The sequence below is a fragment of the Falco cherrug genome (assembly GCF_023634085.1).
Source record: "Falco cherrug isolate bFalChe1 chromosome 11 unlocalized genomic scaffold, bFalChe1.pri SUPER_11_unloc_8, whole genome shotgun sequence".
In the NCBI taxonomy this organism is placed as follows: domain Eukaryota; kingdom Metazoa; phylum Chordata; class Aves; order Falconiformes; family Falconidae; genus Falco; species Falco cherrug.
The window spans coordinates 1-26,609 of record NW_026599277.1 but is presented as its reverse complement, the minus strand read 5'-3'; the positions used below and the strand labels follow the sequence as shown (position 1 = coordinate 26,609).

At 60.0% G+C, this 26,609-nt stretch overlaps 1 protein-coding gene across 1 annotated transcript; it reads left to right on the top strand.

Annotated features, from left to right (window-relative positions):
- Positions 1 to 2,013: 2,013 nt before the first annotated feature.
- On the top strand, positions 2,014 to 26,604 carry LOC102049800 (transcription activator BRG1; the record flags this gene model as incomplete). The annotated part of the gene is given in 36 exon segments (XM_055700036.1): positions 2,014 to 5,829; positions 6,337 to 6,469; positions 7,370 to 7,768; positions 9,328 to 9,426; positions 9,842 to 10,100; positions 10,535 to 10,661; positions 10,786 to 10,959; positions 11,627 to 11,800; positions 11,880 to 12,047; positions 12,151 to 12,201; positions 12,889 to 13,019; positions 13,752 to 13,809; positions 14,256 to 14,374; positions 14,594 to 14,744; positions 15,052 to 15,215; positions 15,377 to 15,443; positions 15,776 to 15,886; positions 16,671 to 16,913; positions 17,467 to 17,580; positions 19,319 to 19,426; positions 20,060 to 20,146; positions 20,576 to 20,622; positions 20,793 to 20,959; positions 22,313 to 22,378; positions 22,381 to 22,475; positions 23,349 to 23,372; positions 23,374 to 23,577; positions 23,869 to 23,967; positions 24,290 to 24,334; positions 24,336 to 24,368; positions 25,188 to 25,235; positions 25,237 to 25,407; positions 25,844 to 25,880; positions 25,883 to 25,941; positions 25,944 to 26,098; positions 26,571 to 26,604. Coding segments are annotated over 36 exon segments (5,406 nt in total), but the record flags the coding sequence as incomplete, so codon positions are not given.
- Positions 26,605 to 26,609: the final 5 nt, after the last annotated feature.

Genomic DNA, 26,609 nt, shown 5'->3' with positions numbered 1-26,609 from the left:
TGTGTGGGTTTTTTTTTTTTTATCACGACATTAGTGAACCCCCCGCCACCCCAAAATCCCCCGGCGCCACACAAAGCCTGATGCCCATTCGCTTTCAGGAGCGTGCGCTGGTGTCCCCCCATTGAATTGAGGGGTGGTCTCAACCGTCGTCTTCCATTTTGGGGGGGGTGAATCCGCCTCCCCTTTGTTGGCGGCGCAGCCCTCAGTGCCGCCGCCTTTTGTTTTGAGGCAGCGTCGCCATCGGTGCTGGCGGGGGGGGGGGTCCCTCAGGGCTGCTCCTGGGGACCCGGGGGGGGGGCGGGATTTTGGGGGCGCAGCCACCCAGCCACCCCTTTTTTCCAGCGCTGCGTGTTCCCGATGCGTTAAAGCTGGGCACGAGCATCATCCTGCGGTGCTGGGCTGCTGCGAAACACCGAGCCCGGGGTAATTATTTTTATAAATATTTATAAATTTTAAAAGCCCGATCCTGATTTGGGGGAGGTGGGGGTGGAAATACCCCTAAATTATTTTCATTGTTGTGTTTGGATTTGTTTGGGGTGAAACATGACGTTTTCCTGCACTGGCGGAGCAGGATTTTTTGCTTTTCCTGGCGCGGTGCAGGGCTGATGGGGGTTTTATACAGCTTGGGGGGGGGGTGGGGGGGTGTCCGGTTTTTTTGCCTCTTTTCCCCCACAATGAGCACTGTCCGATGGACCAGCGAGCCTGGGGACTCTGCTGCTAATTTCCTCTCTTAGAATAATTTCTATTTTCCTCCTTCCCAGATCAGGCTGGAGGAGGCGGGGGGGGTTGTGTGTGTGTGTAATTAAAGGATTTGTGCAGCTGCCGCTTGAAATTCATGAGCTGCGCCGAAATAACGAAGAACCGAGATAATGAAGAACCGAGCCGCCTGTTCGCTTTACGCCCTGCGCAGGTTGGGCTTCTGGGCTCGTTCTGACACTGGAAGTTTTAGAAAAGCTTAAAAAAAATCCTGGAAACCCTTTTCTCTGAGAGGAGAAAGCTGGGGGCTGAGCCTGCCTTGAGCTCCGGGGGATGATTTTAACGAAGCGGTGTGAGCAAATTGAGCTGGTTTTTCAGAGGCGCGACTTATTTTTCAGCCAGCCATCTCTCCTGGCTTCAAGCCTCGTGGAAATGCGACGAAAAGCCTCGTAAATAGGCAAACCAAGCGAGCCACCCGTGACAAATGCCTCAAATTAATTAAGGAAAGCTTTTTTTTCCTCCTGCGATCAAGGATTTAATTACAATTCCCAGCCTATCATCTATTTATTTATTTTTTATTTTTTTTTAATGAAATGATGGTTGCGGAAAGGAGCGAGATGTATTTTCACGCAGGAGCCTGTGAGATCCAGGTTGCCTTAGCAAACACGCTCGTTATTAATTTTAATTCTTTAATTGATCGTTGCGTGTTTACGGTGCGGACGTCAGCGGGCTGTCACTGTGCCTGTCACGCGGCCGTGCCCTCGTCACTCCCCGGCCCAAAAATCCCCCCCAGGATGCCCGGGGCTCACCACGGGGAGGGGATGGCTACTGCCACACCGGCGCGGCATACCCTACATGCCGGTGGCCTCACCGGCGCGGGACGGACAGACCGACGGCGTCGCCTTCGGTGGGTTTGTCATCTCCGAGGCAGCGCAGATGAGGCAGGAGGAGAAGCAGTGCAGCATCCCCCTGTCCTGCGCCTTCCTACAGGCGTTAACATACCCAGAAAAAAGCAAATTTTTAAGGAAAATTACATTAAATCGGTTGCTGCCGTAAAAAAACTTCACGTTTTTAATAGGCTGGCGAGCGGCGTGCCTTGTTAACACTTGGAATGCGCCTCCTCTGAGTCGGGGTGAAACAGAGAGCAGTGCCCTGGTGCCGGGCGTTGGATAACGACGGGTGCCAACTAATTACTGTTTTTTCCTCCCTGCAGCGTTGCATTGAAAGCTCATCGCCCTGAGACCGCCCCGGCGCTGCGAGGTGTCGCAGACCCCCATGCCCATAGGTAGGTGCCTGGATTTGGGGTCTCCTCGTGCGGAAGCAGCTGGTGCTGGGTGGAGAGGTGCCCGTGGGCAGCAGTAGGGGGTCGGGTGGGTTTATATTTATAAAAATAAGAATCAAATCGATGTGGGGGAGAGGTGATGGTGGCGCTGGCCCTGGCCTGGGTCTCCGGTGGTGCTGGCGAAGAGCAGAGCTTGGTTTTTTAGTGGGAAAGTACTTCATGCTTCCTAATGTTTCTCAAAGTACGCCGTTTATTTTGGGTTTCTCCCAGAAGAGCCAGCGCCGGGGCGCAGCTCTCGCTCGCACGGGGCTGAGTTGCCTCCCGGTAGGCGGGCGCCGTCCCTCCGCTCCTTCTAGTGCTTCGTTAGCTAACGAGGAAGCGAGGACTGAGGCAAGCGGCTCCTGCAGCCGTTGTTTTCCGGGGGGGGGGTGGGTTGAAGGAGAGAGATTCCCGTGGGCTGGAAAGGCCTCACGGGGGGGATAAACCCCGCCCTTGTGCCGTGGGGGGCTGGCCCCTCCGCCTGCAGGCGGGAGCCTCTGAATGCCGAATTTCCCCCGTGCCTGGCGCGGCGATGCGCTCAGGGCAGTGAAAACGAGGGAAAACGGTCACCGGTCGCGGTTCTGTTCCTTGGCCTCCCGAGAGCGCGGGGAGGCCTCAGCGCGGCCGCGACTCGAGGTCTCGTCGCTGTTCCCCTCCGCCGGGCAGCGAAAAACCTGGGAGTGACGTGAGTATTGAATATTTTTTCTTTTAAACTGGGAAATGGAAAGCATGAAGAGCCATAGTGTTGTCGCTTGAAAACAAGCGATGCGCCTGCTGCCTCGGAACGCTGCTGGGCGAGCCGGAGCGCCCCAAAAAGGCATCCCTGGAGCGGGGGGCTCCTCACCACCCGAAAGGCGTTTCACTAGGCGGGCTGCGCGCCTGCTCGCCTCCACGGCCATTTCCCACCTCCCTCCCCAGCGTGCGACACCCCGTGTGGGTATTTTGGGAAGTTTCCTCCCCTGTGGCTGCTCCGCGTCCTGGGAATCGCTGGCGTTTTGCTCGACTCGGGGTTTTCCAGCAGGAAACGAGCGTGGAGTCGGGAGGCTGCCTGCCCCTTCTTGCAGCCCGGGGATCCTGAAGATGATTAAATCTGTGGTTTGGTGCCGCTGTGGAGCCGGATGGATTGAAGACGAGGTGGAAAAGAAGCTTCTAGACCTGCATGGCTTTTTTTTAGCGGCTGCTTTGCACCTTTTTGGTGTGAGAAGACGAGCGCCTGCTTTCCCGGGCTGCAGGAGAAGCATGAATCCGCCGTCTCTGGCAGGATGGTTCCATCCGCCGCCGTGTTTGTGGGAAGCGCTTGGCTCCGCCATGTTTACCAACAGCGTGGGAAGAAAATGAAAAATAAACACCCGCGACCACAAAATTGCCAGAACAAATGGGGATGAAGCAGTGCCCGGCCCTGGCTGGCAGAGGTGGTGGGAAGGGGGGGGTCAGCAGCATGGCGGCGCCTGCCCCGCGCTCATTAGGCTTCGTCCCGAGCGCAAGAAGAAAGCGTTAATTGTTCTGGATGCTTCCCAGCCGCGCGGGGTGTCTGCGGTCGCCTCGAAATCGGTTTGATTCCTGAGGAATGTCCTCTGTGCCATGGTGTTTGCCAGGAAGATGAAGCGGAGGAGGAAACGCTGCAGGTGAGCGTCGCAGGAGCCGTAATATTCCCTGGCGTTAAAAAAGGAGCATCCACCCTTCCGGCACCTTCCAAGCGTAGACGGCGAGCACCAGCCTGGTGAACTTCTCCCTGCCAAGCCCAGGACTTTTGCAGATTTATCTCCAGGTTGGCCCATGGCTCCGTTTGTCCGGCAGGCGCTGGAGTGCCGCCAGCCGTGCTTTGGCCCCGCATCATCCTCTTGCCCACGCTGCCGCATTTGCGGCCCCCGGTGACGGTTCCTCTTGGCTCTTGCAGCTGCGCTGTGTGCCGGAGCGTGAAGCCCAGGCGTGGATTTGCTTTCCCAGGTGGTGGTGGGTGCCCACCTGCCCCACGCTGGCGGCACACACGCGTTTCTCCCCGGCCTCGCTGCTCTGGAAGCCGCCAGTGGGAACGCCGTGTCCTTATTTTACATCAAATCGAATTTCTGTCACCAGCAAATGGATCTTCCCAGCCAGCTCGGGCAGCGGACGGGGGTTCAATGTCCCTCAGAAGCGTGTTGGAGCGGGATGGGGGTGATGCCGCAGGTTGCTCTGCGCGGTTGGAGCCGACAGCCCGGCGTTAACCAGGTGCCACATTCACCACAACCATCTGTGGTCTTAAACCTCGCCACGCTTCTGCTTTTCCGCATATTTTGAAGTCAAAATAATTTCTGTTGCTGCAGTTTGGGGGCTGCTCTTAATTAATATGACGGAGGCATCGCCCAGACGCAGCTCCTCTCCCTGTTTTTCCCTCTGCCCGGTGTTACTTTGTGCCGTGAGCAGAGTACGGCGTCGGCTCTCATTAATCTCCACGCCGTCGATGTCCCTCAGAGAGTCGCCAGCACCTCCCAGTTTAACACCAGCAGCAAACTGGGGTGGTAACTCGCCTCCAGATCATCCGTGGGGATGTGGGGCAGGAGTGGGACCAGCCAGACACGCCTCAGCTCAGCCGTGACCTGCTCGTAATTATCATCGCAACGAGACCCGCGCCCCGGCAGAATCCCCCCATGACGCCTTCGTCAGACCTCAGATTTAATGAGCTTCCCCTTTCCAGTGACGTCACCCCGCGGCTGCGTTCCATTCTGAGTTTATTTTTAATTCCTTCGCTCCGGATTGCGCTCGCGGTTGCAGAAGTGCGATTCCCCGCAGTGGGAGCAACGCTTTGGGTGGAATTGATCCCATTTTGGCACTGGAGGGTGGATTCAGCCCCCCCTGTGCCCCCGCCTCTGGGCTGTAACCACCGACCCGCTTCCAGCCCCCAGACCGGGATGGGCGTCGGATTTGAGCAGCCATTCTGTGCGCTGCGTCTGAATTCACCAGGGATTTCAATTTCTTGGGGAGGAGCAATGATTTTCCACGCAGATCGATGCTTTTCCACACAAATCCATGCTTTTCTGCAGAAATCGACGCTTGTCCACGCTAATCCATGCTTTTCCGCAGAAATCGACGCTTGTCCACGCAAATCGACGCTTTTCCGCAGAAATCGCCCGTTCAACATGAACGAGCTGCTGGTCTGTTCTGGTGCCGGATTTCGCCGCTTCCCTGCCCACTCCCAACAGGATCTTTTGGCTTCTCTGGCATCTCCGGCGTCGCGTTTGCCAGGAGTGAGCGCGGGGCAACTTGAAATCGGTTCCCACGTTGGTGCCAAAAATAAACAAACCGCTGCCAGACCCAGCGTAAGCCGCTTCGGCTGGAAAGACAAGCGGAGGAGCACGTTCCATGTGTGCTGCGGGGAATCCCGGGAATATCCAGCGCTCTGGATGGATTTGGCAGCGGGTTCGCTGTTCCCGGCGATGCGGCGTGCGGGAGGCCAGGCTTGCCGCCGTGCTGGTGAGCCAGGGCTTCACGCCGGTGCCGTGCCTAACCCTAATTTCCCTTTTCTGCACCCGGTTCGGGGGCTTTTCCAGGAGCTGCGGCAGCTCCAGCTGAGACGAGCCTTCCGGTGCCAGGACCCGCTGCCCGCTGCGAAGATGTCGACTCCGGATCCTCCGATGGGGGGGACACCACGGCCGGGGCCATCGCCAGGACCAGGGCCATCCCCGGGGGCCATGCTGGGCCCCTCTCCCGGCCCCTCCCCCGGCTCCGCACACAGTATGATGGGACCCAGCCCCGGGCCACCCCCCGCCGGGCACCCGCTGCCACCCCAGGGGCCGGGGGGCTACGCTCAGGACAACATGCATCAGATGCACAAGGTGAGGGGGCTCCCACCGGGAAAGGTGCTTTGAGTGGGTTAATTTTCCCATTTCTTTATTTTTTTGGCTGTTCACGCATCGTATTTCCCTTGGGGGGGGGGGATGTCAGTTCCTAAACACAGAGGGTGAAACGTCTCGTAAAGGCTTTTCCCGTTGGGAATTCGGAGCTCAGGGAAAACAACCCTCTCTCCTCCCTCTCCGTTTCTTCCATCGCACCATTTCGGTGTTTTTTATTTTTTAATTTTATTTCCAACCCCCTCTTTTCCTCCGTTTTTTCCTCCATTTTTTCAACCCGTAGTTTTTTCCACCTGGCTTCAGCATCATCAGCTGAAACACCCAGGGGGTTTTTGGGGAAAAAGCCAAAGGAGAAAAGCGTTTCTCCCATTTCAAGTGTCTTTTAACATCCCTTCACGCTTATTCCCCCTCCCTGCCGGTTGGTTTCGAGCCGCTGGAGCGCGGCTGGTGTTCCGTGTGTGATTTTTTGGGAAATTCGCCGTTCTCCTGCAGCCCATGGACTCCATGCATGAGAAGGGAATAACCGACGATCCGCGCTACGGCCAGATGAAAGGGATGGGGATGCGGCCCGGCGGGCACGCAGGAATGGGTCCTCCTCCGAGCCCCATGGATCAGCACTCTCAAGGTGGGTTTCCCGAAGGAAAATCCGTCCTGTTATCCCGGGGATCGGGCTGGGGCTCCCGGTAGTCGGGAAAACAAGCAGGGAATCGCGGGAAAAGGCCAGGCTGTGAGAAGGACCATCCCTCCCGTGTTCTGGGATCTGTGCCGAGATCAGGATCCGTGTGGCGCGCAGCCGCTGGCCCCCAGGGATTGTGCTTTAACCCCGGGTTTTTGGGAATCCACTGGCCGCCAGCGGCTGTGCTTGTTTTAAATCCTCAGCTTTGGGAAGCCACTGGCCCCCAGGGGCTGTATTTGTTTTAAATCCTCAATTTGAGGAAACCACCAGCCCCCAGGGCTGTGCTTGCTTTAAGCCCCGGATTTTGGGAATCCACTGGCCCCCAGGGACTTGCTTTAACCCCTGGATTTGGGGAATTTACTGGCCCCCAGGGGCTGTATTTGTTTTAAATCCTCAATCTGGGGAAGCCACCGGCCCCCAGGGCTGTGCTTGCTTTAACCCTGGAATTTTGGGAATCCATTGGCCCCCAGGGGCTGTACTGGTTTTAAAGCCTCAATCTGGGGAATCCACTGGCCCCCAGGGGCTGTGCTTGCTTTAACCCCTGGATTTGGGAATCCATTGGCCCCCAGGGGCTGTGCTTTCTTTAACCCCTGGATTTTGGGAATCCACTGGCTCCCAGGGGCTGTGCTTGTTTTAAATCCTCAATTTTGGGAATCCAGTGCCCCTCCCCCAGGGGCTGTTCTTTCACCCCTTGATTTTGGGAAGGACGTAGCGCTCCAGGGTTTTCCAGGTTTGCAGCGGGCGCAGGCTCCACCGGGGAGGAGACGTTTTCTGCCGTTTTCTATCATTTTCCTTCTGCCTGGAGCGCCGCTCCTGCCCCGCTCCCACCTGATGAGCTCCCTCCCTCAGGTTACCCCTCCCCGCTCGGCGGCTCCGAGCACGCCTCGAGCCCGGTACCGGCCAACGGGCCATCCTCCGGCCCTCAGATGTCCTCGGGCCCCGGCGGCGTCCCCTTGGATGGCAGCGACCCCCAAGCGCTGGGGCAGCAGAACCGGGGCCCGACGCCGTTCAACCAGAACCAGCTGCACCAGCTGCGCGCGCAGATCATGGCCTACAAGATGCTGGCGCGGGGGCAGCCGCTCCCCGAGCACCTTCAGATGGCGGTGCAGGGCAAGCGCCCCATGCCCGGAATGCAGCAGCAAATGCCGACGCTACCTCCGCCCTCCGTGTCCGGGACGGGAGCAGTGCAAGGAGCAGTGCAAGGGCCTGGACCCGGACCTACACCTCCCAACTACAACAGACCTCACGGTGAGACCCTCCGCTGCCCCAGGGGTCCGGGGAGCTGTGGGGTGGGACCTTGGGGGTTGGGGAGCTGTGGGGTGGGACCCTGGGGGTTGGGGAGCCCTGGGGTGGGACCCTGGGGGTTGGGGAGCCCTGGGGTGGGACCTTGGGGGATGGGGAGCCCTGGGGTGGGACCTTGGGGGATGGGGAGCCCTGGGGTGGGACCTTGGGGGATGGGGAGCCCTGGGGTGGGACCTTGGGGGATGGGGAGCCCTGGGGTGGGACCTTGGGGGATGGGGAGCCCTGGGGTGGGACCTTGGGGGATGGGGAGCCATGAGATGGGGCAGGATGGGACCTTGGGGGTTGGGGAGCCCTGGGGTGGGACCCTGGGGGTTTGGGAGCCATGAGGTGGGACCTTGGGGGATGGGGAGCCATGAGATGGGGCAGGATGGGACCTTGTGGGTTGGGGAGCCCTGGGGTGGGACCTTGGGGGATGGGGAGCCATGAGATGGGGCAGGATGGGACCTTGGGGGTTGGGGAGCCCTGGGATGGGACCCTGGGGGTTGGGGAGCCATGAGGTGGGACCTTGGGGGATGGGGAGCCCTGGGATGGGACCCTGGGGGTTGGGGAGCCATGAGGTGGGACCTTGGGGGATGGGGAGCCATGAGATGGGGCAGGATGGGACCTTGGGGGATGGGGAGCCCTGGGGTGGGACCTTGGGGGTTGGGGAGCCCTGGGGTGGGTTGGGATGGGACCTTAGGGATCGTCTCGGTCCAACCCCTGCCGCCACACCGGGGTGCTCAGAGCCCGACTTGACCTTGAACGCTGCCGGGGATGGGGCGTCTGCAGCTGCGCCGGGCAGCCGGCACAGAGAATAATTTCTTCCCGATATCTCACCTAAATCCCCCCTTTTTTAGCTTAAAACCATTCCCCCTTGGCCTGTCGCTGCAGGCCCTGCTAAAAAGCTTCTCCCCGCTTTTCTCAGAGCCCCCTTGAAGTCTGTATTTACACAGGGGGGACATAATTACATCCTTAATTAATATTTAAGTATATAAGGTGCTATAAGGTCTCCCCAGAGCCTTCTCCAGGCTGATCCAGCCCCAAATCCCTCAGCCTGGCCTCATGGGAGACACGCTCCAGCCCTCAGATCAGCTTCATTTTACCCCACTCTGGCACGGTTTGACCCCCAGTGTCCCCCTGGTGTCCCCCCAGTGTTCCCCCATTTGGTTTTTCTGTTGCCAGCCCTCGCAGCCCGCCTGACTGCCGGCCGTTACCGTGCCGGCAGCTGGGGCCGGAGCTTCATCCCACCCAGCTGCTGTTGGAGCGAGGCAGGGAGATTCCTCCGGGCGCTTCGGGGTGCACCCAGGGGGGATGCACCTTTGGGGTCCCGATTCATCCCACTGGGAAGGGCTGATTCATCCCACTGGGGGCACGCCGGGGGGGGTTCAGTGCCCGCAATAAGATGTCTAACCCGGGGGGATAAACTTTGCTGCTGGTAGATGTGTACAAAGATCAACGTCTTAATGTGTTGGTTTTCTTCTTTTCTCTTTTGTTTTTTCCCCATTTTCCCCTTATTTCTTCTGCAGGTATAGGAGGGCCCAACATGCCCCCTCCCGGCCCCTCAGGAGTTCCCCCAGGAATGCCCGGGCAGCCCCCCGGCGGCCCCCCCAAGCCCTGGCCGGAAGGTGAGAACCACCTTAACCCCCGACACGCGCCCGTGGGCTCGTTAAGGGCCGGCATTAATGAAGCGATGTGCTGGGGTGGGAGGGGGGGGGGACAGCCCACCGCCTCTGCGGTGGAAGGAACTGGGAGATTCCGGGGTAAAATCCTGTAAATGGTGACCGAGCTCCTGGAGGAGCGGGGTTAATCCGCGCGTTCTTCCGCCCCGCTCGGAGCTTTGTTGGTTTGTCTGGGAAAGACGGAAGCGCTGGGTTTATTTGCTGTGAAATTTATGGAGAGAGAGGCGGCGATTTCGGTGAGGGGGACGCGGCTGAGCCATGCCAGAGCCAGGCTTCGCCATACCCCGACCACAGGGAGAGAACTTGGGTTTGTTTTTTTTTTGTTCCCGTCTGTTTTCCTGACCATTTTCTTTTTCCACAGGACCCATGGCGAATGCTGCAGCCCCCACTAGCACACCTCAGAAACTGATTCCTCCCCAGCCCACCGGCCGGCCCTCGCCAGCCCCGCCGGCGGTGCCACCGGCGGCGTCGCCCGTTATGCCGCCGCAGACGCAGTCCCCGGGGCAGCCGGCCCAGCCGGCCCCCATGGTGCAGCTCCACCAGAAGCAGAACCGGATCACGCCCATCCAGAAACCCAGAGGGCTCGATCCGGTGGAAATCCTGCAGGAGAGGGAGTACAGGTAGGGGCACCGCGGTGGCTCGCTCCTCGCCGGGGCGTTTATCCCCCTGAGCCGTGCCCTAACGATTCCCCGGCTCGTTTATTAACGATTCCCCGGCTCGTTTATTAACGATTCCCCGGCTCGTTTATTAACAAGTGGCACGCGGAGAGCAGGGTGGGCATGCGTTTTCCTTGGGGCTTCTCGAGCCGCCCCCCGCCATCGCGTCCCTCCTGTTTCCCAGGATTGTCGCCGCGGCAGTTTATGACCACGGGTGCCTGCCTGCCGCAGGGGAGCACCTCTGCTGCGCCAGTTAATTAAAATAATTAAAACTGGGTGCCGAGAGCCTCTGAGGTGACAGAGCAGGGCCATACCCCATCGCCTCGGGTCCGGAGAGGGGGGAAAGCGGATTCATGGTGAATTTCCCTTCCCTGAAATCCCATCTCCTTCCTCCGCAGGCTGCAAGCTCGCATCGCTCACAGGATCCAAGAGCTGGAAAACCTTCCCGGCTCCCTGGCCGGCGACCTGAGAACCAAAGCTACCATTGAACTTAAAGCACTGCGGCTGCTTAATTTCCAGCGCCAGGTAAGGAAACGCACCATGGAAAACCCAGCTTCTTACCCGGCCGGGCGCGGGAGCCGCAGCTGGCACCCACCTCGCGCCACCGCGGAATCAATTCCCCTTTTCCTAACGGGAATCTCTCCAAAAGCTGCGTCAGGAAGTGGTGGTGTGCATGCGGCGGGACACGGCCTTGGAGACGGCCCTCAACGCCAAGGCGTACAAGCGCAGCAAGCGGCAGTCGCTGCGCGAGGCTCGCATCACCGAGAAGCTGGAGAAGCAGCAGAAGATCGAGCAGGAACGCAAACGCAGGCAGAAGCACCAGGTCAGCGGGGACGCGCCGAAAGTGCCCGCCGAGGGCGTGCCGGGAGGAGTGGGGCTGGGCATTTCCAGGGAATTCCCTGGGTTTTAGGGTCTGGGTGATGGTGGTTTGGGCTAATGATGGTTGTAGGTCCCTTCCAACCGTGATATTTTATTATAGATACAATAATATGATGCTATAATGTGTCTTTCCAATGGCGATATTTTATTATAGATGGAATAATATAATACTATAAAGTGTCCATCCAGCTGCGATATTTTGTTATAGATACAGTAATATGATGCGGTAATGGGCCCTTCCAACGGCGATATTTTATTATAGATACAATAATATGATACTATGTGTCCTTCCAGCTGCGATATTTTATTATAGATATAATAATATGATGCGATAGTGGGCCCTTCCAGCTGCGATATTTTATTATAGATACAATAATATGATACTATGTGTCCTTCCAGCTGCGATATTTTATTATAGATATAATAATATGATGTGATAGTGGGCCCTTCCAGCTGCGATATTTTATTACCGATACAATAATACGACATTATAGTGTGTAATATAGGGGAAATCAATCTGCTTTAGCTCACGGCGTTAGGTGAAATAGTTTAGGAGAGCGCCTACGAGCACGAGTCCTGACGCTGCCCCTTGGCCGTGCCTTTCCCCCCAGGAATACCTCAACAGCATCCTCCAGCACGCTAAGGATTTCAAGGAGTACCACCGCTCCGTCACGGGCAAGATCCAAAAGCTGACCAAGGCGGTGGCTACCTACCACGCCAACACGGAGCGCGAGCAGAAGAAGGAAAACGAGAGGATCGAGAAGGAGCGGATGCGCCGTCTGATGGTGAGCAGCGGTGCGGGGAGCCGCGGGCGCGTGCGGGGCTCCGGGCCGCGCAGGGCGCTAACGGTGCGCCCTTCCCCAGGCTGAGGATGAGGAGGGGTACCGCAAGCTCATCGATCAGAAGAAGGACAAGCGCTTGGCCTACCTGCTGCAGCAGACGGACGAGTACGTAGCCAACCTGACGGAGCTGGTGCGGCAGCACAAGGCTGCGCAGGTGGCCAAGGAGAAGAAGAAGAAGAAGAAAAAGAAGGTGAGTGGGAAGCAAAGCTCCGCAGGGAGCTGGAGCAGCGCCGTGGTGGCGCGGCGTGGCCTTCGGCGCTGGCTCGCTGACGACCACCTTCCTCCTCTTGCAGAAGGCAGAGAACGCGGAAGGGCAGACGCCAGCGATCGGACCAGATGGCGAAGTAAGCCCCATAATCTGATTTCGTGCCAAGTAGGGTAGGCACAGCGTCAGCCGCATGCTGCGAGCGCCCCGTACCACCCGCCCCGCTGCACGGCCGCCGCGGATCAGCTCTGAGCCGGCGGGCGGCTAAATTGAGACTTCCCAAAATAGAAATTCCACCAGGTTGGAGCGGGAGGCATCTCTCCGCCCATCCTCGCCGCTAACCGCTTCCTGATGGGCTCTAGACCCACTGTGGGGGGTGGTTTGGGATTTGGGACGCCCCAGGGCTCGCGTTGCACGTGGGCAACACCGATCCCAACCCGAGGGATCCGTTATTCCCAGTGATGCGCTGGGATCGCCCCTGTGCCTTGAACTTGGCCTACTCAGCAGAAAGCCCCTCGTGAGTGGGAGGGTGCTATTCCACATTAATTGTTCCACTGTGCATGAAATTTGCCCTCCGGACGCGCCTTCCTGAGATCCTTAACGCCTAGGTTGATGCTTTTTCAAAGCTAAATGTTAAATCCCGCCAGCTTTCGGGCTTTGCCCGTCCCCTGGTGATGTGGCATTTCACACCGTCGGCTGCTTCATTCCTCCCAGCGGTGGCCGCGCTGCTCCGGCAGCGGCTTCGGTCGATGTGGCTGTAAACATGAGCTGCTTTGAGGGAAAAAATTCAAAAATACTGACCCGCAGCCTGACTTTGATCCCCCAGCCGCTGGATGAGACCAGCCAAATGAGCGATCTGCCTGTCAAAGTGATCCACGTGGAGAGCGGCAAGATCCTGACCGGCACAGATGCCCCCAAGGCCGGGCAGCTGGAGGCCTGGCTGGAGATGAACCCTGGGTACGTCGCGGCACACCAGGGCTGGGGTCAGTGGTTGGGGCGCTGGTGGGGAAGCACTCGATCCGGAGCCCGATCCAGAGCCTGGAGCCCAGAGCCCCATCCTGGATCCGGAGCCTGGAGCCCCATCCTGGATCCGGAGCCCCATCCTGGATCCGGAGCCTGGAGCCCCATCCTGGATCCGGAGCCCCATCCTGGGTCCTGGATCCGGAGCCCCATCCTGGGTCCGGCGCCCAGAGCCCCATCCTGGGTCCGGCGCCCAGAGCCCCATCCTGGGTCCGGCGCCCAGAGCCCCATCCTGGGTCCGGCGCCCAGAGCCCCATCCTGGGTCCGGCGCCCAGAGCCCCATCCTGGGTCCGGCGCCCAGAGCCCCATCCTGGCTCCGGCGCCCAAAACCCCATCCTGGCTCCGGCGCCCAAAACCCCATCCTGGCTCCGGAGCCCCATCCTGAGCCCAGACTTCGGGGAGCTAGAAGCAGGGGGCTGTGGATCAGGAGGGAGGGATTTCATCCGCCTCCCAAAACGGGCAGGCGTGGGCTCTTGTAGAGAGCGAGCGTGAAAGCTTAGAGCTAAGCGAGGGGAAAATTCAACAAATAAGCATTTTATTTAAAAAAAAAAAAAAAAAAATACTGATTAAAACCCCAGAGTTTTAAAGCAAAGGGTTTCTGGAACCATGCTGATCTCATGCTGCTGGCAGCAGATTTGCGATTAAATGTTAATATTTGTGTTCAATTAGATACGAAGTCGCTCCTCGATCAGACAGTGAGGAGAGCGGGTCGGAGGAGGAGGAGGAGGTAAGGCGGGACACCACCGGCCTCCCTGCGCTTTGGCTTCTTAAATATTTATTTTTGGTGAGGATGGGAGAGCGCCCTACGCACCGCACTACACCCGTCTCCGTGATGCCTTTTTCCTGCACGGATCCGTGTCATCTCAAATAAACGTCTCTAGAATAAAACCCACGTAAAGAAAGCAATGGGCAGCGAGGCAGCGGGCGAGCTGCGCTCGTTAGCTGCCTGGGTTTTAATTCCCAAATATTTCTCCTGTAATTTTTTTCTCCGGCAGCCGTGCTTCTGGTAGCCTCTGTCTTTTGTCAGAGCCTGGGGCGGCAGCTCCTGGGGCGGCGGGCGCTTCCCGCGGGGGTTTCAGAGCCCGTCGAGCGCGGCTGAGCCGGTTTTGTGCCGTTCCCGTGGTAGCAAGGTGAGCGAGCGGCTGTGTGCTCAGGCTTTGTGTCTCCCGGCAGGAGGAGGAGGAGGAGCAGCCGGCACCGGCTCAGCCTGCCCTGCCTGTGGAGGAGAAAAAAAAAATCCCGGATCCAGATAGCGATGACGTCTCTGAAGTGGACGCCAGGCACATTATCGAGTGAGTCCTGCCTCTGACCCCGTTCCCGGGACGCGCCGGGCAGCGTTCACTCCGCTCCCCGTTTTTAAGAGCGGTTGTGCCAAAACATGACCTGATTTAGCACCTCATGGGGGAAAAACTGCCCCCCCCCGGGGCTGGCAGGGTTCCCCGGGAGTTTCCTCCAGTTGGATCGTCTTTCTTAGCTCCGTTTTCCCCTTTTTTTCCCCCTCCCCGCTGCAGGAACGCGAAGCAAGACGTGGACGATGAATACGGCGTGTCCCAAGCGCTGGCGAGGGGCCTGCAGTCGTACTACGCCGTGGCCCACGCCGTCACCGAGCGGGTGGACAAGCAGTCCACGCTGATGGTCAACGGGGTCCTCAAGCAGTACCAGGTGAGGGGCTGGCGGGGTTTTGGCCAGTGGCACTGGGATTTGGGCTGCGCCGAAACGCTCCCAGTAGCCAGAAACGGGAGCTGGGGGCTGGTGTGGGATAATGAGCCCTGAGAGGAATAATTAACCCCTGCAACTGGCTTTAAATAATTAAACTGAGGTCGTTAATAGTGTATAGGGAGCTCATCTACATAATGCATAAGAGGAGGGGTGGGGTGGGCAGGCCGTTAGCCTGACGGATACGCGCCGCCGCCATCCGCAGCCGGATTTATTCCATCCCTCTTTTTTTTTTTTTTCCCCGGCGCGGCAGATCAAAGGTTTGGAGTGGCTGGTGTCCTTGTACAACAACAACCTGAACGGCATCCTGGCCGACGAGATGGGGCTGGGCAAAACCATCCAGACCATCGCGTTAATCACATACCTCATGGAGCACAAGCGGATCAACGGCCCCTTCCTCATTATAGTACCTCTCTCGTAAGTGCCGCAGCCCCTCCCGGCCCCGCGCGGCGCAGGAACCGCGTGGCCGGCACTACCGCCGCCTCTGCGCCGCCACTGTGCAATTCCCTGTTCCACCAAGGTCAGTTTTATCATTTTTCTCCCTTTTTTTTTTTTTTTTTCCCTTCCCCCGGCCGCAGAACCCTGTCGAATTGGGCGTACGAGTTTGACAAGTGGGCTCCTTCCGTGGTGAAGGTCTCGTACAAGGCAAGTACCGGCGTTACCCCGCACGCGCCTGCCGGGCTCCTCTGGCCCCTTCTTTCCCCGAGATTCCTTGGCTGCCATTTGCCTTTTCCCTCACCTGCTCAACCCAACGATATTTCCGTTATCCCAAGGAAGCCGGGCTGCTTCCTGCCGCTAAATGGATAAAATCCGTGTTTATTTTTCATTCCCAAACAACTACCGTCCTTAACGAACGTTCTCGCTGCCTTTCCGTAACCGGAGCGATCGTTCCACGTTGACAATAACTCCTCCCGCCACCTCTTTTCTCCCAAAAAATTTATTCCATTTAACATCCCTGTTGGAAATCTTTCCCCCAGGGCTCTCCGGCAGCAAGACGGGCGTTCGTACCTCAGCTCCGAAGCGGGAAATTCAACGTCTTGCTCACTACTTACGAATATATCATCAAAGACAAGCACATCCTGGCCAAGGTGAGTCCCGCCAGCACCTCCCCGTCCGCTCTGACTCAGAAAAAAAATCCTGCCCTCCCCTTTTTATCCGGGGAGTCTCGTCATCGCGCGGCAGGAGGCGAGGAGCTGCTGCTGCGGCGTTCCCTGCCACTTCTTATTTTTGGCTGCCCTATCCTGTGATCCAGAAAATATTTATTTATTTCCCCAAACACACACTTTGAATAAAGAATTCACAGGACAGAGGGTGTTTTATGACAACCCCCGTGAGGTCGCGGTTCCCTTCCGCCCTCGCTGAGCTGGCCGAGGGGTTTTTCGGGGCCGGCAGCTGTGCGGTGAAGAGGAAACACTGAGGTTTCCCCTGGGCTGGAAAAGCCGCGCTGTTCCAAAAGCGCCAGAGTCAAACCCTGGGCTTAATGGGCTGGATCCCACGCGGAATTCATTCCGCAGCGCTGCTTACCGCGGCGGCGGGGCTCTGCCAGCACCAGCAGATGCGTGGAAGCCGGCGTGCCGTCCCTCCGCACGGCATCCGATGGAGCAGTGCCCCAACTTAAAGGCGGTTTGATGCCAAAAATCTTGAGAAATCCTGGAATTCCCCAAAGCCTCCGCTGGTTCTTCAGCATCGGCGCTCTGCCTGCCTCCCCCCGCGGGAGCAGCACCCCAGGAGGGGCTGGGGTGGGTTTCCAGCATCCCGGCTGGCTTGGATCGATCCCGGCCGCCTCCGGCATCCCACCAAAGGCTGTCACCGGAGCTGGGCGATGCAGCCGCCGCCGTGCCGTGCCCACACCGCCTTCCCTCCTTCCCGCAGATCCGCTGGAAGTACATGATCGTGGACGAGGGCCACCGGATGAAGAACCACCACTGCAAGCTCACCCAGGTCCTCAACACGCACTACGTGGCCCCGCGCCGCCTGCTGCTGACGGGCACCCCGCTGCAGAACAAGCTGCCCGAGCTCTGGGCGCTGCTCAATTTCCTCCTGCCTACCATTTTCAAGAGCTGCAGCACCTTCGAGCAGTGGTTTAACGCTCCTTTTGCCATGACGGGTGAAAAGGTACGGCGGGGGGTGGCCGCGGTGGCGTGGGTGGGGGGTCGGGGGCTGCGAGCTCGGGGTTGTAAACGCTCACAGGAATCTCTTGGGTTTCCGCTCGCGAGGTGCAGGGCACCGACCTGTGAAATGTAATTGGGGGGGGGGGGGGGAATGGGTTTTACTGGGAGAGGGTGGAGCGATAATTAAGGGCTGGAAACGAGGGCGAGCGGGTCCCCCAGGCTCGGTGGGAGAAACCGGCTGGGCTCGTGCTGGCCCGGTTGCCAAACCGCGGTGCCGGTGCCATACCGGAGCTATTTGAAGTGACTCCTGGGTGTCGCAGTGGCGGAGGCTCTGCCGAGCAGGCGATGGGGGGAAGGCGGGCAAACCCCAACGTAAAAATCACCACAGAAACCCCAAATTGCAAGAAATGACACTTTCAGAGATGCCCTCGCTCCCGGTCTCCCTGTCACGCAGCGCCACTGCGCTTTGCCGCAGCCCTGGGGATCTCGGCGCCGGTGAGGGATGCCGGAGAGCGGGAACTTCCCCGGCGTAACGGTTCCCTTCCCCGGCCACGCAGGTGGACCTGAACGAAGAAGAAACCATCCTCATCATCCGGCGCCTGCACAAGGTGCTGCGCCCCTTCCTGCTGCGCAGGCTGAAGAAGGAGGTGGAAGCGCAGCTGCCCGAGAAGGTAACGGCCAGGAGAAATGGTCCCGCGGAGCTCCCCGAGGAGGGGGATTTATCCGGGGATGGGGGGTCTCCGAGCTCTGGAAACGGCTGGGTTTGTGCCGCGGTTCCGGAAGGATCCAGGAGGAGGAGGGGGGTTGAGGGTGCTCCACAGCTCCGGAATGATCTGGCATCAGGAGGAGGAGGGGGGTTGAGGTGCTCCATGGCTTCAGAATGATCCAGATGATCCGGCATCAGGAGGAGGAGGGGGGTTGAGGGTGCTCCATGGCTCCGGAATGATCCAGCATCGGAGGAGGGGTGGGTTTGAGGTGCTCCATGGCTCCAGAATGATCCAGATGATCCGGCATCAGGAGGAGGAGGGGGGTTGAGGGTGCTCCATGGCTCCGGAATGATCCAGCATCGGAGGAGGGGTGGGTTTGAGGTGCTCCATGGCGCCAGAATGATCCAGATGATCTGGCATCAGGAGGAGGAGGGGGGTTGAGGTGCTCCATGGCTCCAGAACCATCCAGCACTGCAGGAGGGGGGGGTTTGAGGTGCTCCACAGCTCTGGAATGATCCAGATGATCCAGCATTGGGAAATGGGGTGCGTTTGGAGGTGCTCCATGGCTTCAGAATGATCCAGATGATCTGGCATCAGGAGGAGGGGGGGTTTGAGGGTGCTCCATGGCTCCAGAAGGATCCAGCATCGGGAGGAGGGGTGGGTTTGGAGGTGCTCCATGGCGCCAGAATGATCCAGCATCGGAGGCGGGGGGGGGTTTGAAGGTGCTCCATGGCTCCAGAATGATCCAGATAATCGAGCATTGGGAAATGGGGTGGGTTTGAGGTGCTCCATGGCTTTGGAACGATCCAGATGATCTGACATCGGGGGAGGGGTGGGTTTGGAGGTGCTCCATGGCTCCGGAACCATCCAGCATCAGGGCAGGGGTGGGTTTGGAGGTGCTCCATGGCTCCGGAACCATCCAGCATCGGGGGAGGGGTGGGTTTGGAGGTGCTCCATGGCTCCGGAACCATCCAGCATCGGGGGAGGGGTGGGTTTGGAGGTGCTCCATGGCTCCGGAACCATCCAGCATCGGGGGAGGGGTGGGTTTGGAGGTGCTCCATGGCTCCGGAACCATCCAGCATCGGGGGAGGGGTGGGTTTGGAGGTGCTCCATGGCTCCGGAACCATCCAGCATCGGGGGAGGGGTGGGTTTGGAGGTGCTCCATGGCTCCGGAACCATCCAGCACCGGGGGAGGGGTGGGTTTGGAGGTGCTCCATGGCTCCGGAACCATCCAGCACCGGGGGAGGGGTGGGTTTGGAGGTGCTCCATGGCTCTGGAACCATCCAGCATCGGGGGAGGGGTGGGTTTGGAGGTGCTCCATGGCTCCGGAACCATCCGCCATCGGGGGAGGGGTGGGTTTAAGGTGCTCCATGGCTCCGGAAGGATCCACCATTGGGTGGAAGGGTGGGTTTGGAGCCGCTCCACAGCTCTGGAATGATTTGGCATCAGAGATGGGGTGGGTTTGGAGGTGCCCCATGGCTCCGGAACGATCCAGATGATCTGACATTGAAGGAGGGGCCGGGTTGGAGCTGCTCCGCCGCTCCGGAAGGATCCAGACGATCCGGAAGGATCCAGCATTGGGAAATGGGGTGGGTTTGAGGTGCTCCACGGCTCTGGAACGATCCGGCATCGGGGGAGGGGTGGGTTTGGAGCTGCTCCCTCGCATCCCCTCGGGAAATTTAACGCCTCGCCGCTCCCGCAGGTGGAATACGTGATCAAGTGCGACATGTCAGCCCTGCAGCGGGTTCTCTACCGGCACATGCAGGCCAAGGGCGTGCTGCTCACCGACGGCTCCGAGAAGGACAAAAAGGTCTGGCTGCACAAGCGTCCGCGCTGCGGGAGGCTGGCGGGGCCGGGGACGCCGCCGGGGTGGGATTGGGACAAAAGGGACCTCACGGGTCACCGGTTCCAAAGGGGGGTGGGGGCTCTGCCCCCCACTGCTGTGCCCACAGAGCAAAAACCCCTTTTCTAAGCAAAGCGAGAAGCGCTGGGGGGTGGGGGCCGGTGCAGCCCCTCGTGCAGGCAGTGAGGATTGTGGTGGGAATAATCCCACGGGGGCCGGTGGCTTCGCTTGTCGGAGCGCTGGGAAAGGCAAAGGGCAATTAGAAGCCAAACAATTAAAAAAGATGCGTTGAAATAAAAGCTGGGGGTGAAAAATGCCCTGTTTTCCACTCGGCTCCCCCGGGGCGGCTGGTCCGGTGACTGGGGGGGGGGGGGGGGGGGGCGGGGTGTCTCTCTCCAAACCTCAAACTTGACCCCTTGCCCTGCGGGGAAAACCTGGCTGCCATGGGACATCCCCTCCCGGCACAGTGCCGAAGCCTGGGGGCTCTGACCCCCACCCCCAAAACGCTCCCCGACCATTCCTGGGGAGCCGCAGCAGCCGGCAGACTCCCAAATTCTCATTTTTGAGAAAAATTTCTAATTTCCCCTCTGGTTTGCGCAGGGTAAAGGCGGCACCAAGACCTTAATGAACACGATCATGCAGCTGCGGAAGATCTGTAACCACCCCTACATGTTCCAGCACATCGAGGTAACGCGGGTGGGGGGCTGGGAATGTGGGGGGAAACCCTCCGTCCCCCTCCTAAACGGAGACACACCGGAGGGTCCCGCGGCTGCGGCACGGGCCAAGCACGACCGGCCTCAGTGCCGCGCCTGGCTGCTTGGCCGCCACCACCTCACTGCCGCGCCGAGCTTTTTGCCCCCAAAAAGGGCTTGAAATCCGTCTGGGAGGGCGATGCCACCTAAAAATCGAGGCTGGGGGGTCTCTTGGGGCTGATTTTGGCCGCCCACCCCCTGGCAGCCTTTTCAATCCGCTCCGTTCCCGCGCCGGGGTGGCTTCCCTGGTTGCCCACCCCCCTGCCATGCCAGTCCTCCCTCGGGGGCAGTTCCGGATCTTTCTTTGGGATTTCTTTGTGCGTGCCAGGTTGGTGTCTGACACCGTTTCTCTTTCTGGTTGCAGGAATCCTTTTCTGAGCACTTGGGGTTCACGGGAGGCATCGTGCAAGGGTAAGTCAGGGCGGGTTGGAATTCAGCGCGGGGCTGGTTGTGGATTTTCCCCGTGAAACCGTAAACGCGCCGGTCGTTTAAAATCGCAAAAATGCCACCGTGAGGGAGACAACGCCGTGTTTTTTCCCCCCTGGAATCCTGATTTCCCTTCCTTTTTCCCCCCCTCCCAGCCTGGATTTGTACCGTGCCTCGGGCAAATTTGAGCTGCTGGACCGAATCCTGCCCAAACTCCGAGCCACCAACCACAAGGTGCTGCTTTTCTGCCAGATGACCTCCCTCATGACCATCATGGAAGATTATTTTGCTTACCGTGGATTCAAATACCTCAGGCTGGACGGTGAGTGCCTGCGGCGCGCGGGGGCGGCAGCTGCCCCGCTCTAAGCGTGCGGTGCGCGCGGAGGAGCAGCCCCCGGCGTGGGGTCCGAGCGGCGAGGTAAGCCCCCCCCTCCCCCCCCCCAGCAGCGTCCCCCGGCCTCTCGGGCAGGGGAAGGAGCTCGGAAACAAACGGCGCCTGGTTTTTTAATGAGTAATAGTTTACTGGTAAATAATTACTTACTTAATCCCGCTTGCGGGAAGGCGGCTTCAAGCCTGGAAGGGGGGAAGCGCCGCATTCGTCTTTTAAACACCCGGTGGGTTCCGCTTCTAAATTCAGCCCCACCGCTGTTTGATCCCGGATCCCGACGGATGCTGGCGGCCGCCAGCATCAGTAAAACCCCGTCGGTGTAAATGAATCGGTTGAAATTCTGGGCTTTGCTCTAATAGAGTATCAAAGGAAGGCCCTGCGCCCTTTTAGGGTGGGAAATAGAGATAAAATACGCCGGCTCCTGGCGAAAATGCCGGTGGAGCCGCGGGCGCTGCCATCAAACCCTCGCTGGCACTGAGGAAAGAGCTCAGCGCCTGAGGGAAAACCGAAGCCGTGATTTAACCCTGGGTTCTCCCATCCCGCCGGTGTCTTGGAGCCGGCGGCTCCTTCGGCTGCGCGGTTTAACGCCCGCCGGGCCAGGATGGGTGCTGGCACAGCGGCACGCTCGCCACCGGCCCTTTCCGGACGGTAACTCACCCCATGTGCCCCTTCCCCATCACCGCGGCATTCCGGGGTGTCTCAAAGGGTTCCTGGCGGAGCAGGGCGAGCTCACCCCGTGGCTCAGCACATCCCTGGCTCACCCTTGCGCCTGTTCTCCCACAGGGACTGGCTGAGGATGGTTTTGGGGAGGATGGGCTGGGAGAGACCCTCGCGTATCGGCGAGCATGGTCTCCTGCCGCCAGCTGGCACGACCCCGGCCTCAAAGGCACCGAGCGCTGCCCTAAATCAGGCCGCCTTGCCGGTACCCCGCGTCCCGCTGCGGGAACCCCGCGTCCCGATGCCAGTACCGCGCGTCCCGAGTTCCGGGAGATCCGATCCGCTCGTGAGCAGCCCCGGCACCGAGTCAGGCCAGCAGCACCCGCCTGCTTGAGCCGCTCCCCTCCCTTTGGGGCCGTTCAAGCCTTTCTACTGAAAGCAGCCGCCCCCCACGCCCCCAGCCCCGCCGTCCTTTCACAGGATCAGCCGGGCTCTTGCTGCCTCGGTGCCCGATCCAGCACCACGGTGCCCAGGGCGCTTCTTCTGGGGCTCCCCCCAGATCCCCCCACCCATCGTGGTTGTCACCGGCGTGTCACCAGGGCAGGAGTGACCCTCCCTCTCTGTTTTTAGGAACCACTAAAGCGGAGGACCGGGGCATGTTGTTAAAGACTTTCAATGAGCCAGGCTCCGAGTACTTCATTTTTTGCTGAGCACTCGGGCCGGCGGGCTGGGTCTGAACCTCCAGTCTGCCGATACTGTGATTATCTTTGACAGCGACTGGAATCCTCACCAGGTAAAAACCAACCCAACCAACCGCACCAAAACCCGCCAAACCCAGCAACCCAACCAAAACCGATAAAACTTTAAAAAAAAAAAAAAAAAAAAAAAAAGGGAGCGAAACGGATGGAGAAGACTGCTCCGTCCCTGCCGTCTCTCGAATTGCACTGCGCTGGCTCTCGAGCCATAGCACCTCTGCGGGACGCGCAGCCGGTGCGGCCGGGCCGGGCCGACGACGAAGACCCTCTGCCCAAGGGCTGCCCCTGCGTTCCCGGCGGCGGCGGCCGTTGGAGCCGGCACTGTGGGCTTGGCAAGAAGTCGGGTGTTGAGCTGGGGTGGGCCGAGGCTGGAGCACAAGCCGGGCGCCTCGTGCCACCGAACGAATCCTGGCGCTGGCGGTAAAGCCGTAAAGATTTCTCTCCGCCAGCAGCTGAGGGCAGAGCGCCCTTCCTCCTCCTCCTCCTCCTCCCTCCTCCAGAAGGAGTCGAGGCATTGAAACTCCGCCGTCCTCCGAGCCCGGTGCCGGTGGAGACCTGCAGGCACCCTCCTGGTGCCAGCCAGCCCGTGAGCGGCCGAGAGCCGTCCCCAAATTCTGGCTGCGAGCATCTCTGCGTGGCCTTTTTTTCTATATTTTTTTTCTATTTTTTTTTTTTTCTATTTTTTTTTTCTTTTTCCTCCCCCTTTCCCACGCGTGCTCGGCCTCCTCAGGAGCGCACAGCCACCGGGACGGCTGTTTTCCGTCCGCCGCGCACCGTAGTCCTCTGGGCTCGCTGAGAGCGCCCCGGGTGCAGCCTCCCACCATCGTAGAGGATTAATTAAAAGCGCGTTTTACCCTCGGCGGGAGCCGGCTATAAATCCCTCGGCCAAACGATCCGCGCTTCCCCGGCAGGACCTGCAGGCGCAAGACCGCGCGCCACCGCATCGGGCAGCAGAACGAAGTGCGCGTCCTCCGGCTCTGCACCGTCAACAGCGTGGAGGAGAAGATCCTCGCCGCCGCTAAATACAAGCTGAATGTTGATCAGAAGGTTATCCAAGCCGGCATGTTTGACCAGAAATCGTCGAGCCACGAGCGAAGAGCCTTCCTCCAGGCGATCCTGGAGCACGAGGAGCAGGACGAGGTAAGGGGCAGCGCAGGCAGCTTCCTCCTACTCCAGAGCGCGGATGGCGAACGTGTGGCTGGCTTCGCTCCACGGCTCTGCGCGTCCTCGAGGCCAAGGGCGTGGGGGCTAGAAGGCGCAAAAAAAAAAAAAAAAAAAAAAAAAAAAAAAAATTTTAAAAAAAATTTAAAAAAAAAAAAAAAAACAAGGAGCATGAACACTTGTTTCTATTTGAAGTGAATTTTTTTAGCGTCGGTGAAAAAGGTGCCGGATTGACAGCCCTGGAGACTGAAGTCCTCTATTTATCCACAGAACAGATACAGCGCGGGCAGCGGCAGTGGCAGTGCAAGCTTCCCCCACACTGCCTCCACCCTGTGCCTGAACGCTGAGTTGGAGGAACCACCTCTAAAGGTGAGAGGGGTTGTTCAGTCTCCACGCCCATTCAATCCTCGGCCTCGCTGCTGAGACCGCCAACGCACGTGCCAGCTCTGCCGGTGATCTTTGCACCGCGGATCACCACCCGTCCGCTAGAAAAAAAAAAAAAAAAAAAAAAAAAACCAAACTGGACTTGAGGCCACCCAAAAAAATAAAATAAATAAACCAAATGCATCTTTCACGGGCAACCGAACAAGCGTCGGATGGTAACGATGTTCGGTGCTGCGCTCCCAGCGGACGAACCGCCACCCCCCCCCGCCTGCTCTCGCCATTGAATCGGGGATTTGAAATCTTGCAGGAAGAAGACGAAGTTCCCGACGACGAAACGGTCAACCAGATGATTTGCGCGGCACGAAGAGGAGTTTGACCTTTTCATGGTGAGCATGGCACAGGCGGCGGAGGAGGAGGAGGAGGTGGCGCCCTGCTGTTCTTCCCGAGTAGCGGCTAAAACGGTCTCTCTAACAGAAATCAAGCTGAGAGCGCGGAACGAAGCCGCGGCTCATGCGACAGGTAACACAAAACACTAGAGCAGGGATCAAAGTCAGGACGCTGCTGGCTCCGGTAAGGGACGAGCTGGTGGGCGGCCGAGGCTCTGGCTCCGGAAGGAGGAGCCGGGATCAGGATACGTGTGTGCCGGGACCCCCGGCCTCGAGCAAAAAGCCCCTTTCCCCACCCGAAAGAGCCTCCGGCTTTGAGAAACCCGCCGGAGGTGGGACGAGGAGCCGTTAAAACGGAGGCGAAGGCCCTCGTGGAGGCGCCGGCCCCGCTCTGAGCCGCGCTGGAGGGCTCGGGGTCCCGCCGGCGGCACCCACGGCAGGGGGTAGCTGTGCCATGCCGGGCGCCTCATCCGGCCCCAAACTGCAGCCCTGCCGGCACGTGCTTAACGCCTGCCGGAGAGCGGAGACCCGCCAGCCCCGGCGCAGTGGCCGGTTTAGCCCCATCAGGCCCACCGGCACTTGGCCCGGTGAACACGCCGCGCTTCTCCCCACCGGCATTTACCTCCCGGCAGCTGCCAAAACGCTGCCGGCTCCAACACCCCAGCGTCACCGCAGCCCCACACCGGCTCCGATGCCCTTGTGGCCGTGCAACGACGTCCCCCCTGCCCCCCAAGGACGCCCCGAGGCGTTAGGGCCGTGGCGGCTGCCCCTGGCCGCGGTATGGCCAGCAGCCCCCCAGCGAAGCCCCTCTCCTTGCAGCGCATGGACCTGGACCGCAGGCGGGAGGAGGCGCGGAACCCCAAGCGCAAAACCGCGCCTGATGGAGGAGGACGAGCTGCCCTCCTGGATCATCAAGGACGACGCCGAGGTGGAGAGGCTGACCTGCGAGGAGGAGGAGGAGAAGATGTTTGGCCGGGGCTCGCGGCACCGCAAGGAGGTGGACTACAGCGACTCGCTGACGGAGAAGCAGTGGCTCAAGGTATACATGGTACCGCATCGTTCTCCAATGGCCTTTGCAACCGCTGCCTCGGGTCCCCCCTCTGCGCCGTGACGGCCATGCCGCCGCGCTCTCCGGCACGGCTCGGCTCGCCCCCCGATGCCCAGCTCCCCGCGGTGTGCTGGTGCCGGCCCCGCGCCGTAGCGGTGGCTCGCTTCACAGCAAGGCCAACGTTGACATACTGAGTTCCCCACGCCGGTGAGGCCGCCGGCGTCGTGCCGGTGCCTCCGGGGTTCCCCATCCCATCGCTGCCCAGCCCATGGCGACCTTCACGGCCGCCCCGCCATCATCCCCGGGAACCAAACCCCTCATCACGTCCCCGGCCTGTTGTGGCTCAGAACCACGGTGCCACCGTGGTTCACCGGAGCCCGCCGGGAGCCCCCCGTGCTAGCGGATCCTGTGTCGCTCCCCACGGCAGGCGATCGAGGAGGGCACGCTGGAGGAGATTGAGGAGGAGTGCGGCAGAAAAAATCCTCCCGCAAGCGTAAGCGTGACACGGAGGTGGGCGCCGCCACCCCCCCACCACCAGCACCCGCAGCCGCGATAAGGACGATGATAGCAAAAAGCAGAAAAAGCGCGGCAGGCCGCCGGCGGAGAAACTCTCCCCCAACCCCCCCAACCTCACCAAAAAAATGAAGAAGATCGTGGACGCCGTCATCAAGTACAAGGACAGGTAAGAGCGGCGGGGACGGGCGCTGCGCTCGCACCGCGCTCTCCTACTGTGAGCCCCACAGCGCCAGCAGCGCTGCCGCTTCGGTCCCTGCGGCGCTTGGGGGGCCCGTGGGGTTCACAGAGCTCCCGGCACCGCATGTGCTGGCAACAAGGAATTAATTAACGAGGCTGTGGAGGGCATTCGTGCCGCCAGGGCGGCTGCACCGGGGCTGTAGCCTGGCAAAACCTGCCCTGGCCCTTGCGGGGCGGCCACGGCGGTGGCTGCTGCTTGTGCCGGGGCTCGCGGGTGGCGCGGGGCTGGCGCTGGCACTTCCCGCGCTGGAGCGGCCGGTTCAACCCCACAGGCTCCAGCCTGGGAAGCCGGGGGACGCCGCAGGGTCCCCTCCGCTGCCGGGGGCTGCGCCATGCGGAGGAGGGGGGTGGGAGCGGCTGTGCCACGGCGCTGCCGTGTGACGCGCCGTGTCTCTTTGCAGCAGCAGTGGACGGCAGCTCAGCGAGGTGTTCATCCAGCT